Genomic DNA, 12907 nt, shown 5'->3' on the forward strand with positions numbered 1-12907 from the left:
ATAAATTTATATAAAAAATAGTATAATGACCTGGATATATATAGTATTTGGATTTTCAAAAAATTGAATGGTGTATATGGACAATATCCCTGCACGTTAAAAATGATTTACTGTGGTGGAACACACTGCCAAAACACAAACAGGGAACAGCATTTGGTTCTAACTCTTCTTTCAAAGCAATATTATGACTGCAGTTTTATTTTCACAGAGGTGCAGAGCAAAGATAAGACACAGGTTTGAAAAGTTCAGCATAAAAGAAATGATGCTTTTACAATTAAAATATTAAAGGTTATTTGCTGAAAATAGCCTTTTAAAACTAAATACAGGTTAAAAACAAAACTGTGGGTTTTTTTAAAAAAAAGTTTTTAACTTCAACATGTTACTGTTGTGTTCTAAGGTAGAATTCTGAAGTCTCTACGGCACTGTTTCTTAGAGCAATAAACACGCAGCTAGTTACAGAAATCCTGTACGTTGCAGGCCTTCTGCTGAGCGCTTCACAAGCAACCCCTCATTTGCTCCATTTCACAAGCCTCTGAGGTCCTGTCAGGGCCATTTCCATCTTACAGACAGGGGTCTGGGACTTAGAGGAAACCCACTCTGTGCCATCAAGCTCACAAGTTGCAAAACCATGGCTAGATCCCGAGTCTGAATCAGTAGGCTTGGTTTAGCTACTATTCCAAGCTGCCTGCTTATGGAAAGAAGATGAGAAAATTAGAGGTCACGGGCCACCCCTGCCCCAGCCAGATGAGAACAGCCTCACAGGACAGCAGGTCCAGCTCTGATGACAGACAGAAGACCTGGCTTCTCTCCTAGCCACTAACCCCAAACTGTAGGACAAGGCACGTGATCTTTCTAGGATGCAGTTTCCTTATCCAACCAATAAAGGGATCACATTAGGAGATTTCCCAAGTTCCAGCTATTCTAAAATTTATAATTCACAAAAATAAAACCCTCCAGGATATATACATTTTTAAAGAAATGATGGGCTATAATTGTCTAAAGGGTTTCAAATCAGAGTGACTTAAGCTCTTGTGTTTATTAAAGTCCAAAGATGGGAAACGTTCCTGTTTCTAGCCACTGCTCACAGACAGGACTCACCAAGCTCACATGGCATGTGCCCATAGGATGAAACCCGAGTAATAAATTGTCACGCTTGTCAGAGACGAATTAGACTGCACAAAATTACCTTATTCTCCTCACCAGTCCTCCATTAAATTGTACAAACTTTAAGAAGAAAGGGAAAATTAGATGTTCAGAGTTTGGGGAGAAAGTTTAAATGAAGATATCAAAGTGTACAGCTGGAATGCCATGACGTACACATCCAGCTGATTTGGAGAATAAATGAAAGCCCGCCAGCATTATCAGAGGATGGCTAAAATAGAGTTGGCACAATGGCCTCTTAAAAGGCAGTGTGTTTTTAAAAGGGAAATTTATTTAAAAGTGTTAATTTAAGTGTAATTTTGCTTTCTGGAAAAGACCACATACAAAAAGAGAGAGGTGTGACTATAAAAAAACAAAAACAAGAACAAAACACCAGTATATTGTATTGTGTGAAATGAATTTATATTCCTAAAGGGGAAATTTTTCCCAGTGCCTGTAACACTGATAATTTACAGGAAATGTAATCTTCAGTAAAATCAGGTGAAGTGGTTGGGCTTTCCTATGACAGGAGAAATATCACAGCAGAGTTGAGGTTTCTGACATGTGGAATCTGCCCTGACTTGGTAAAAGAACCACACTCTGGGACTCTCTGATCAGTTCCATCTTTAGGGACCAGGAATTTTTTTTTTTTTTTTTCTCTTCATCATCCCTCGGTCTGGTCTTTTTGCATGTAGTCCTGGTGTAAAATACTACATTTTATCCACAGCTACCACCATTAAATAAATCATATAAATTTCCTATGTTCAAAATATTTATTGATGAACATAGTTTAACTTCATCAACTGTATGTATTTGAAATTCTAAATACTGATTTCAGCCAAAATGAAAGCTATCTAAGATGAACTACTCTGATGGTATCTCAGACATCTGTGAAGAAATATGGAAATGAGACACTTCTGGGCAATAAAATGGCACCAGGGTACCCACTAAGAAACCCATCACAATCTCTAGGAGGGAGATTGCAGGGCACGGAAGTCCTCACCTGGGGTATGTTTGCCTGGTCCTGAATTGGGGATAGAGGACGTGGGAGATTGCAAATAGGCAGAAGTCTCTCCTGGCCCATCAGCAACAGCCTCCTTTCCTCCTCAAGGCAACTTCCAGCAAGAAAGACTCTTCCCGCAGCACCTACTACAGATGGTACATTTCAGGTGAAAACGGAGGGAAATAAGTGCCTTGAAAAGTACACCTGATTAGAAGCTTTTTGAAACACAGCCTGCCTGCTTGGCTCAGCTGCACTGTTTCCAGTGATTCCTTTGCTGCCCGTTGGGACAAAGAGTCCTCAGGCAGCTAGCTGCCAACGGGAGAGGGAGACAACGGAAAGGGGTTCGCGTAGGCCTTGTGGATGGGGGGTGACCTAATCATGTAGTTAACGCAAGTGTCATCTGGAGGATGCGTGGGAAAGAATGTCTCAGACCAGGTTACAAATTCCCCGTTGCACAGACTTGGCTGTGATCTGACAAATTTCCCCATTGAGTCTGGAGGGTTTGGGATGATCGGGGCTGGCCATTATCTTCCCACCACCTCTAACGTAAATGAGTCCAAGTTGTAGATGGGAAGCCTTCATATTTACACTGTTGGCAATGTCTTTACGACATGCCCCCTTTTAGAAGACTTATAACATCCATTATTGTATTTATACTCACAACTATACATGACAACTAAGTTAAGATTTATCACCTTACCTTATACCTAATAACACAGAAAAAGAAGTCTGTACAAGAAGGGGTCATGATGTCTCCACCATGGAGTAACAGGCCCAGATCTAGACTTGAAGTGGCCTCATGCTTCCGTTGGTGTCCAATGAGGCCAGACGGAATTGCAGTCATTCTGGGATAATACTGGAGTGTAACATACTGCTTTAGTTTTTCATAATAAAAATTTTAATAAAAGTATTTTATTTACTTTTAGTTTCCTGACTTAAAACAGTAAAGAAATATCACCTTGATCTATTTAAATAAAGGAAGAAATATAGCTTGGGGCTGTCTCTGTTTCAGTCCCTGCTTTGCCACCTGGTAGCTGTGTGGTAAGATATTTAACCTTCTCTGAGTTCATTTTTCTCGCCTCTAAAATGGGGATAATAGTATCTCTAAGTAGTGGCAACTGATTACATTTGCCTGGTACATGGCAATACTTATTGAATATTATTATTCGGTGTAAGGTTAATTTTAGAATAATATATTATTCAAAGAAATTTTTAGAGAAAGATATTTTGAGTACAAGAGGGGTTTAGGAAAGGGGCTGTAATAATATCATGTTAATTATGGCCTTAGGCCTCTGCATAGTATGTAGAGGTTCAAGAAAAGTAGAAATTCATATACTGTTGTATATATACATAAACACACATACGATATTTGTTTATGTTATGCTTGCTCCACAGAAAATGCTGAGGTACAAACATTCCAATAGGTTTGTGCAACGTAATTATTAAATTTAAATTTAAAACGGAAAACATAAAAGAAAGAAAACCAATTATTTCAGTTGGTGGTCATGGGGCCATGTTTTATGGCCTCCTCCTCCTCATGCCTGAAAAACGCCATCGTCTTTCAAAAAGAGTGTGACCAAGTCCATTCTCTAGTAGGTCTGTGTCTTTATTCCTGTCTTACCCCTAGGTTCTTCATGAGGGTAAGCTGGGACAAAGTGAGAGAGTGGCATGGACATATATACACTACCAAATGTAAAATAGCTAGCTAGTGGGAAGCAGACGCATAGCACAGGGAGATCAGCTCGGTGCTTTGTGACCACCTAGAGGAGTGGGATAGGGAGGGTGGGAGGGAGGGAGACGCAAGAGGGAAGAGATATGGGGATATATGTATATGTATAGCTGATTCACTTTGTTATACAGCAGAAACTAACACACCACTGTGAAGCAGTTATACTCCAATAAAGAGGTTAAAAAAAAAAAAAAAAAAGAGTGTGACCAGACTATACTGTTTAACAGGAGGGAGGTGAAGGGTATGGAAACGGAACGACTGGGAACAGTCGCCCCGTGGAGGCGGCGGAAGAGACGGAATTCAGGGCCGTGCAGGTCCCTGGACTGAGCTCTGGAGCAGAAAAAGGGCCGCAGGGAAAATTCAGATCAGGTCTGTAAGTTAGTTAGCACCAGTGTTAATTTCTTGGTTTCCACGACGACACTAGGGCTGCATAAGACGTGATTGTTAAGGGAAGCTGGGATGGGTGATATACCAACTCTCTGAGCTGGTTTTACAAGTTCTCTGTGAAATGATTTTAAAATGAACAGTTAACAAATAAAATGATGAGGGAGGGGAAGGGGTTTCCTTTCTTGCTCCCTGGGCAGGTGAACAGAAGGGCTGACTTCAGGGCGTCTCCGCGCTGTGTGCGCCTCAATAATCCGTCCTCATTAGAAATGAAATAGACACCAAGTCAGTTATCAATTAAGTGACAAGCTGGATAAACATCATAGGTGTTAACTGACCCTTCAAGGGTTCTCTGAAGCTCACTCAGCTTCGCCAGTTCCTTTTAGGTTCTGTTTTGGCTTCAGCAAGTCACTGATTAGATTGGTTTAATGGTGAAGCTGTGCCTGGTTAATGCGAACAAAATACAGTGTAGTTACAAGACTACTTGTTGCTCTCTTATACGTAAGCTTGCATCGCCCAGAGAGGCAAAGGGGTAAAGTCATGTTGGTTAGTGAATGACTGAACTTAAGCCTTAGAAAATGTCATCAAGCAACAGATTTTCTATTGCTATAAGAAGTCAGCTCTAGGGCCTCCCTGGTGGCGCAGTGGTTGAGAGTCTGCCTGCCGATGCAGGGGATATGGGTTCGTGCCCCGGTCCGGGAAGATCCCACATGCCGCGGAGCGGCTGGGCCCGTGAGCCATGGCCGCTGAGCCTGCGCGTCCGGAGCCTGTGCTCCGCAACGGGAGAGGCCACAACAGTGAGAGGCCCGCGTACAGCAAAAAAAAAAAAAAAAAGAAGTCAGCTCTAATCTAAATCGGCCAAGAAGCATTCTCGCACTGATGATCACTGAGGTCTCCCAGGGAGGCAGATATATACATAACTGTCTGCCCCACTGGTGGTGCTTCTTCGAATGTTCTACCACCCATGTGTTAATTTAATGTTGGTTAAATGGGGCCACGTGGGCCTTCCCTGTGGAGGCTGGTTCCTGAACAAGCATGCAAGAGACGCAAACGTGCTGGGGTGAAGACAGGGGTGCATTCAGTGGGGCAAAGTGAGGGGTGCTTGCCGGGCAGAGGAGAAGGCCAGCCTGGAGGGCAAGGTGAGCCAAGCTCTGAAAAGCCTTGAATGACATGCTAAGGCCTTCAGGTTTTATTCCGATGGCCCATGGCTCAGTCAATGAAGGTTTTTAAGAAACTGACGCATTTAAGTAAGTTTTGGGGCATATTTTAAACGCATTTATTAGTCCTTGTTTTCTTTCCTTCTCTACCCTATACACACACTCCCTGCCATGAAATGGGGTAGATAATTATTCCCAAATATGAGTGCATATTTTGAGGACAGTAAATGCTCTCTTCCTCGTTTCTCGTCAAGACTCTGTGACGTTCTTAGGAACATCCCTTTAACCATCATATCTTAATTTAGAAACCTTAGTAACTGAACTCTGAAATAAAACCAATTTCCTGCCTTCTTGATATTTCCGGAATTAGGAGTTAGATGCTACCCCATCAGATCACTTCAGAAAGTAAGAACGTGTGGCTAGGTTTACTGCTAACCAGGTTTTTAACTGCAGGAAAAAACCGTAATTACTGGACCACGTTGCAAAGACAACTAGGCATGACAGCTCTCTCTCAAAGGAGGGTATTGATAAGAGGCCAACCTATCTAAAATTAGAACCTGACGAGTTAAAAACAAATTCAGCCTCATCTGATGTACACAGAGTCGATTAGGCTTAAGTGATGACACCCCGGCCACGTTTAATACATGGATAATTTTGGGACTTTACATCATCCACCGCTTTTAGACTGCCTCTGCTGTAGCCATGGCAACCCTTATATAAAGCATAGCTGAGTTGGTAATTTTACTCCAAATGAAATGAAAATAAGGCTAATCCTATTATTGTTCTTAACAATTTTCCAAGTAGCTTCTTCTCAGAGTGCCCTTGCTTGTATAGTCTGTCTTTTAAAAATAGATTATTGGAAAATTACACGAGTGTGTGCACTCTCTCTACTCACAGCCATTAGCACTGTCCTACCGCTGCTGCCGTGTAACCTTGTGCCTGAAAGGAGGTGCATCCACCTACACGGCCACTTAGTATTTTTCTTGCATTTTGGGGATGGGTAAATCTTTTAAATGTACCAGTTTAGACCATGAAACATTTCAGACGCAGTCACTTGAAAGTTACGGTTAAATAATACTCTTTTGAAGATAAGCCCTATTATGCATTTGTATAAATCTGAGAAGGTAACTCAAGTGATCCTGTTTTGTACTGTAAATGTGCCCATGTGTGTTTCAGTAATGATTTAGGAAAACCATCTTTTCCTTTTCTGCCTCCACTGAAGAGCCTTCTGTTCAATAGGGGTCCTATGCCATGTCAGGATCTTTCTCTTTGTAATTGTGATAAACACTCAATATCATCCCTGGCATTGTCCCTGCTGTCCCTGACTTTCCTGATGCAGCGTGTGTGCTCAATGGCTTTTCAACTGGCCCATCTCCCCTACGGTGGTTGTCTGCCCAAGGCTTTAGGATCCAAAGTGCAGTCCTGAAACAGAGAAAAGGGAACTTCCTGACAGGCCATTAAGCTCAGACCTGGGTTCTTCCATGGCGGGGACGGTCTTACAGTAAAGAGAAAACAGTTTGGGTTCAGGGGCCTGCAGGTGCAGCTCTGCCGGTGCTCCCTCAGCTTTGCCATCTCTTGTCCTTTGTGCTTCTCAGACTCTTCATCAAAAGAGGAAAAATACACTAATAACTACCCCACGGGGCTTTTGTGCCAAGCCATCAGGAAAATGCAAATCATCAGGAGGATATAATGATCAGTACAACTCTGTCTGATAATGGCTGTCAAAACAGAGAAACCATGATGAACCAACAGGTAACCCATTTTATCAGACCAGAAGGCACCCAGGGTCAGAGTCCCACGGACAGCTTTTCCATCAACTGCCCAATTCTTCCCAACTGCTGCTGGATCATTGATCTTGGTGTCCTGGCAAATACAGGGAGATTTCAGACAGCTGGAAAAACGTCTTCCAGTCTGAATCCAAACACCAAGAAGACACAGAGCAATTTCTCTGGCTGCCACGACAATATTCTCTATGTCACGACTGTGAGTTGTTGCTATCAGGCCCCGCAGGTTGCCGTGGCCTCACCTGGCATTTCCCACAGATGGCAATTTTAGCAGATTCAAGACCTCGTCCGAGCACATTTTTCTGAGTCTGGTATTGAAGTAGGAGGGGACCCGTGTCAGGGGAAAGGACCGATGGAGATAAAACAGAGAGGAGGAGAGGATGCAAGGGGATGAGAAAAGAAGAAACAGGCAAAACCAAGTCAAGTAACATCGTCTCACTCCTGGGGACCACTTACTGAAGACAAGTGAACTGAAGGAGGTCTCCCTGCTCAGGGCAGTCACGTGGTGTGGGAATGCGCCGCAAGGCCTTCTGTGAGGCTCTGCGCCACCGGGACTGGCATCTCTGTTCAGCATTCCTATTTTTCTTTCAGACTTGGATATGAACATCTGAGTTTCCTTTCCTACATAAACAGCATTTGTTTGGCGAGAGCCAACCTTGACTGTGGAGTCTACAATCATCCTCCGATATGCCTACTTTTTTTTCTCTCCCCCAGCCTGACACCTCACCATCCAGGTGAAGCCCATCATCTCTAGAATATCTCACAAATAAGGCCTTTACCATGAGTCACTGAATTTCTGAGAAATCGTCACCATGTAGTTTTGCATGACAATGATTTTCTGGAAACCAAAACTAGGTGACTTTAGAGCTAGGAGGGTGTTGCATCACCGAATCTCCTACAGTGATACACAGAGAAAGGCACTCAGTAGATGTTGAATGAATTAATTTAAAAGCTCATTTAGGACAGCCCCTTTTAATACAAGCAGTTAAATGATTTGTCCAAGGTCACAAGGATGGTTTGGGATAGAACTTGGAGCAAAATCCAGGACATTCAGCTTTCAGTTTGGTATCTGTTTCCACTAACTCTGATGTTACAAAAAGGTAGATAAATAATAACATAAACCAATCCTTGAATCTTTAAATTGTATAACATGAAATAAGCAAAAGGGTAAGCTTGCCTGATCTAAAAGTATTACTCAGATCAATGAAATTAAAAACAAAGATCACAGAGGCAGTGGTTATTTTTCTTTCAACTGAAGTAGCATTTAACATAAGAATAAAACTAATGAAAGGAAATGACTTAAACTATAAACATGAATCCTCTGCTTTGAGTTTTGAGTCTTGGAAAATAAAATTCAATGTTGCTAATTGGTTTAAAACATAAAACAGTTTATGACATTTGTCAGGTTTGATATTTTTATCCTTCAGTCTCTGTACTGAAATACAGACTTAAACCTACAGAGATATTCAAAATCATTCATTTCATCTCCTCCACCAATGCATAAACAGCCAACAGTTCCTCTATCCCAACTTAATTTGAACATACATATTGGCAAGTTTCCTTATTGTTCAAGACCTGAAATAGATAACAGCTGCAGTTTTTAAAATACTAAGAAATTGAAAAAATAAACCAAAAAAAAGTTCAACCCATAACAAATGACATAATTTAAAGTATACCTTAAGTCTTCAAACATTTATTCTTCGAATTCTCCCTTTTCGGTTGTACTTACAGACACAGCTAGAGCTGCTCCCACACGAGAAACACCATAGACCAGAGACTGTAATGGATTTGATCAGGTTTTCTTCTGTTGCCACTAGCACACACACCAGAGAACTGATCATCAGATGACTGGCATTATCTATATATCAGATTAGTATTTATGGTTTGCCTGTGACCCTCATAGGTGGTTATATGATTTGGTGCAGCATCTCCAGGGAGGAAAAGACATACACAATCACACATCTGCGGCAGAGGCGACAAATGGCTGGTGACATGACATTTTTAAATCTCCACTGTCTAAAAATATCTGTTTACACAGAATCAGCTCCAGACCAAATCCAAAACTAGCTTAGCTCAGTTAGCTGCCATCTTCTGTGTTGCTTTGTAAGAATCCAAAAGGAGGACATGATACGTTCCAGTGCCCAAGGCCAGATAACATCTCCAGCTCCAAATACCAGCACAAAGACATCTAAGAAACTTTGGAATCAGTCACAATATAGATGACACTTTAGCAGCCAAGAGAGCAAGTCAAGGAAAGAACACAGCTTTCTAAAGTCTACTGTGGGAAGCGGTAAGGACATTTCTTGTCCAGTACTCACCATATGGATGGTGCTTCGGTCCCGCTGATCTCTAAGAAGTCATATCCTTCTTCGAGTTGAAAGTCAGTGAAGACTAACGCAATGGTGTCCCCGGGCTCTGCGAGGATGGTCCACGTACAGTCGGCGTTGTTCTCGTACTCGGAAGGGAAGTAGGGGCTGGAGATGCCGCTGCTCGTCCCACGTAAGGTCCCTCCACAGGCCCCCTCAGCTGCAAAGACAGAAACAAAGAAAGCGTACTTGAAAATGGCCTCATACACAAGCACCTCCACAACGTGTCACTTTCGATCAGTGACACATATTTTCTGAACCCCAAATAGCGACACGCAATCTGACAAAGGGTTTCTCCTGGTTTGTTAGTTTAGTTCTACAGAAAGACTTAAAAAGTCTACCCATTACATCGTGTTGTTAACTGAACTGCCACTATAGAAAGAAGTGAAATTGTGTCTTTTCTAAAATCTGGAACGTGCAGTTACTATACACCTGACATTCAAAGACAGCTTAACCGTATTTTCAAAGGTTTTCTCTGCATCTTGGAAGACGGAAATAAGTTGGCAACACTGTGAGTCTTAACAGTATGTGGCCATCATTTCTTCATTTTTTGAGAGCTGGCTTGAAAATACAGTGATCTTAAAAGAAGCAGTTGCCCTAATCTTTATGTCCTGTAGAGTTTGGAATGTGCACTTGGTTTTGAATTTCAGATAAGTTCTTGAATAATATGATAACGGAGACACATCAACTCATAAAAAAGTTCTGAGTGGGAAACAGTTGCATGAAAACTTAAAATGGATTATCTTGGAAAAGTGACAAGGAAAAGGTCAGTAAGATAAAATACATTTAGGATACAAATTAGCATTGGAATAAATATTGTTTTGAAGAGAAATGGATCCTGTAACTTTTTCCACAGAGTAAAAAACAGATGGTATTCAATTTATATAATCATCTATTACAAAACGTTATGTACGTAGTAAACTGTATATATAGGGTAGATAAATATTTGTGAAATAACATGTTTTAAGACAAGTCTGTAAATACTGTCCCTCCCTTCCTTCTTTCCTATCAGATAATCCTAGCAAACAGTATACACTTGGCCCTCTGTGTATACTGCAGATTCAGCATCCATAGATTCTACCAACAGATGAAGAATATACAAAAAAATTCCTAGAAAGTTCCAAACAGCAAAACTTAAGTTTGCTGCATGCCCACAACTATTTACACAGTATTTTCATTGTATTAGGTATTATAAGTATTCTAGAAATCATTTAAAGTATACAGGAGGATGTGTGTAGGTTATACGCAAATACGATGCCATTTTGTGTAAGGGACTTGAGCATCTAAATATTTTGTTATCTGCAGGGGAACCTGGAAGCAATCTCCTGTGGATACCAAGCGACAATTGTATTTAACAATTAGGGACATCAGCGTTACAGTTAGAGTGATAGACAAAGTCAGCCTGTTACCAAGATGGGAAATTTGCCTTTGGCAGCTTGTGGGACTAGACAGACGAGATCCCTTGGAACAGATATTTACATTGGCTACTGAATAAATAACTGTGTATATAAGCATATCACATTTATATATAAAAAGTTTACACACACACACACACACACACACATATATAAACTTAAAAGTTTTCAAATCCAATGCTGTGGTTGGGTGATTAAATGAAATATATTAAATCTGACAGCGAAGACTGCATAAGTGGTTTGTAATTCAGCTGGCTAGCAAACAGCCCCCCTTCCCAAGTGTTAGAGGAGAAACACTCATATCAAATTATTCTGGATTTTTGAAACTGTAACCTATGCACTGAAGCATTAGTTATGATTTAAAAGACCTTGAAACAGGTATATTTGTGGGCATAATACACTATCACCATAAAACAAAACACGCCTCAATGGCATTCTTCACTTCCCTGCCTTACCTCCTCACTAGTTCACTTTGCTTCCTGAATCACCTCCCAAATATATTAGCTGCACTAAGTCTGGATCTCAGAGTCTAGTCTCGTGGGACTGAGGCTAGGAAAACAGAGGTGTCATAGGTGCTTGATAGGACCACAGGGGGCCCAGATATTTGGTTAAACACTATTGGAGTGTGTCTGTGAAGATGAAGACCTGAATAGAACAAAAAGGTGGATTAAGAGAGAATTCACTCTCTTGGATTGACTGCCTTCATACATGGACTCAGGCTGGAACTTACACCCCTGTCTCCCCTGGATCCAGCTTGCTGACTGCAAGTGTTAAGACTCAGCCTCCAAATCCAGTGAGCCCAGTCCTTTAATAGATCTCTTTATAATTCTCAAAATCTCCAAAAAAAAAAACCCTCTCAAAATCATGGATGATATTTTACTTACTTTTGCATCTCACCATATATTATTTTTAAAGTGCCCAATAAAAAATACTGACGATAACTGAACTTTACTAGAGCAGCGGCTGGCATCTCGATGGACCGGAGGATGAAGCTGACACTCCTATGACCTTAGCCTCGGGCTAAGGCAATGGGTTACGTCAGCTGGTCTTTACAGCATTACGCAATAGGCTCTACTGTGGTTCAGTATGTGTTCATTGCTTTTGCTTTTGTTGTCGTTTGTAATAGTAAGACCAGTATAGCAGCAATAGTTAGCAGTGACAGTTCAGAGTTCAGACCTAAAAGTCTCTCAAGCTAAAGGCCCCAAGGAACATAGAGACACAGAATCATATATCCCTGTCCTAATGTTTAACTACATCGCCGATTTCCAAGGGAAAATTAGGAATCTGAGATATCCACAATCATAAAATATTCACTCATATCTCTTTTTCAGTTATCTGCTCGGGAAATGTACATGAATGAAGACCCTGCATTTTCTAGGAGGTACCTACACCTCATTATTACAGGTCTCTCCTATGATAAAGAGCAGCAAGGAGAAAGCAAATTCCTTTTCAAATATTATTACAAAGAGGTAACACTGAAATCATGCTTCTCAACCTCTCCACCACTGACATTTGGGGCCAAATAATTTTTTGTTCTGAGAGGCTGTCCTCTGCATTGTAGAAGCTTTAGCAGCATCCTACCCTGTAGCCACTAATTGCCAAGATTATCGCCCCGGTAGTGACAGCCAAAAATATCTCCAGACATTGCCAACTGTTCTGTGGGGACAGAATTGCCCCTCATTAAGAACCAATTATTTAGATGAATTTAATTAGTGCTTTTCCCAGTTCTTTTCACTGGTATTATATAGATCCTTCTAAACAAGAGGAATTAAAACCGTATTAAAATGCTGTGTAGTATTCTTTCTTTGAGTCAAGATAAATCATTGATTAGATATTTGACCTATTTAAACTTATTAAAACATAGGAAGACTATAAATATTTCCTCTTAGATAATATGTCTATTTAAAGTAATTTAAAAGAATTCTAGTT

The 12907-nt window shown here is 41.0% G+C and overlaps 1 protein-coding gene across 1 annotated transcript in view; it reads right to left on the reverse strand.

Moving 5' to 3' along the window:
* Positions 1-12907, reverse strand: part of CSMD1 (CUB and Sushi multiple domains 1) — a gene marked incomplete at its 3' end in the record, with an annotated part of 1728858 nt that overhangs the window by 846346 nt on the left and 869605 nt on the right. Inside the window, exon 5 of the mRNA XM_082608811.1 lies at positions 9516-9723. Coding sequence (XP_082464937.1) covers positions 9516-9723 — 208 coding nt within the window. The remainder of the gene's footprint in view (positions 1-9515; positions 9724-12907) is intronic.

Source organism: Mesoplodon mirus (genome assembly GCF_964341445.2).
Source record: "Mesoplodon mirus genome assembly, chromosome: 20".
NCBI classification, from domain to species: domain Eukaryota; kingdom Metazoa; phylum Chordata; class Mammalia; order Artiodactyla; family Ziphiidae; genus Mesoplodon; species Mesoplodon mirus.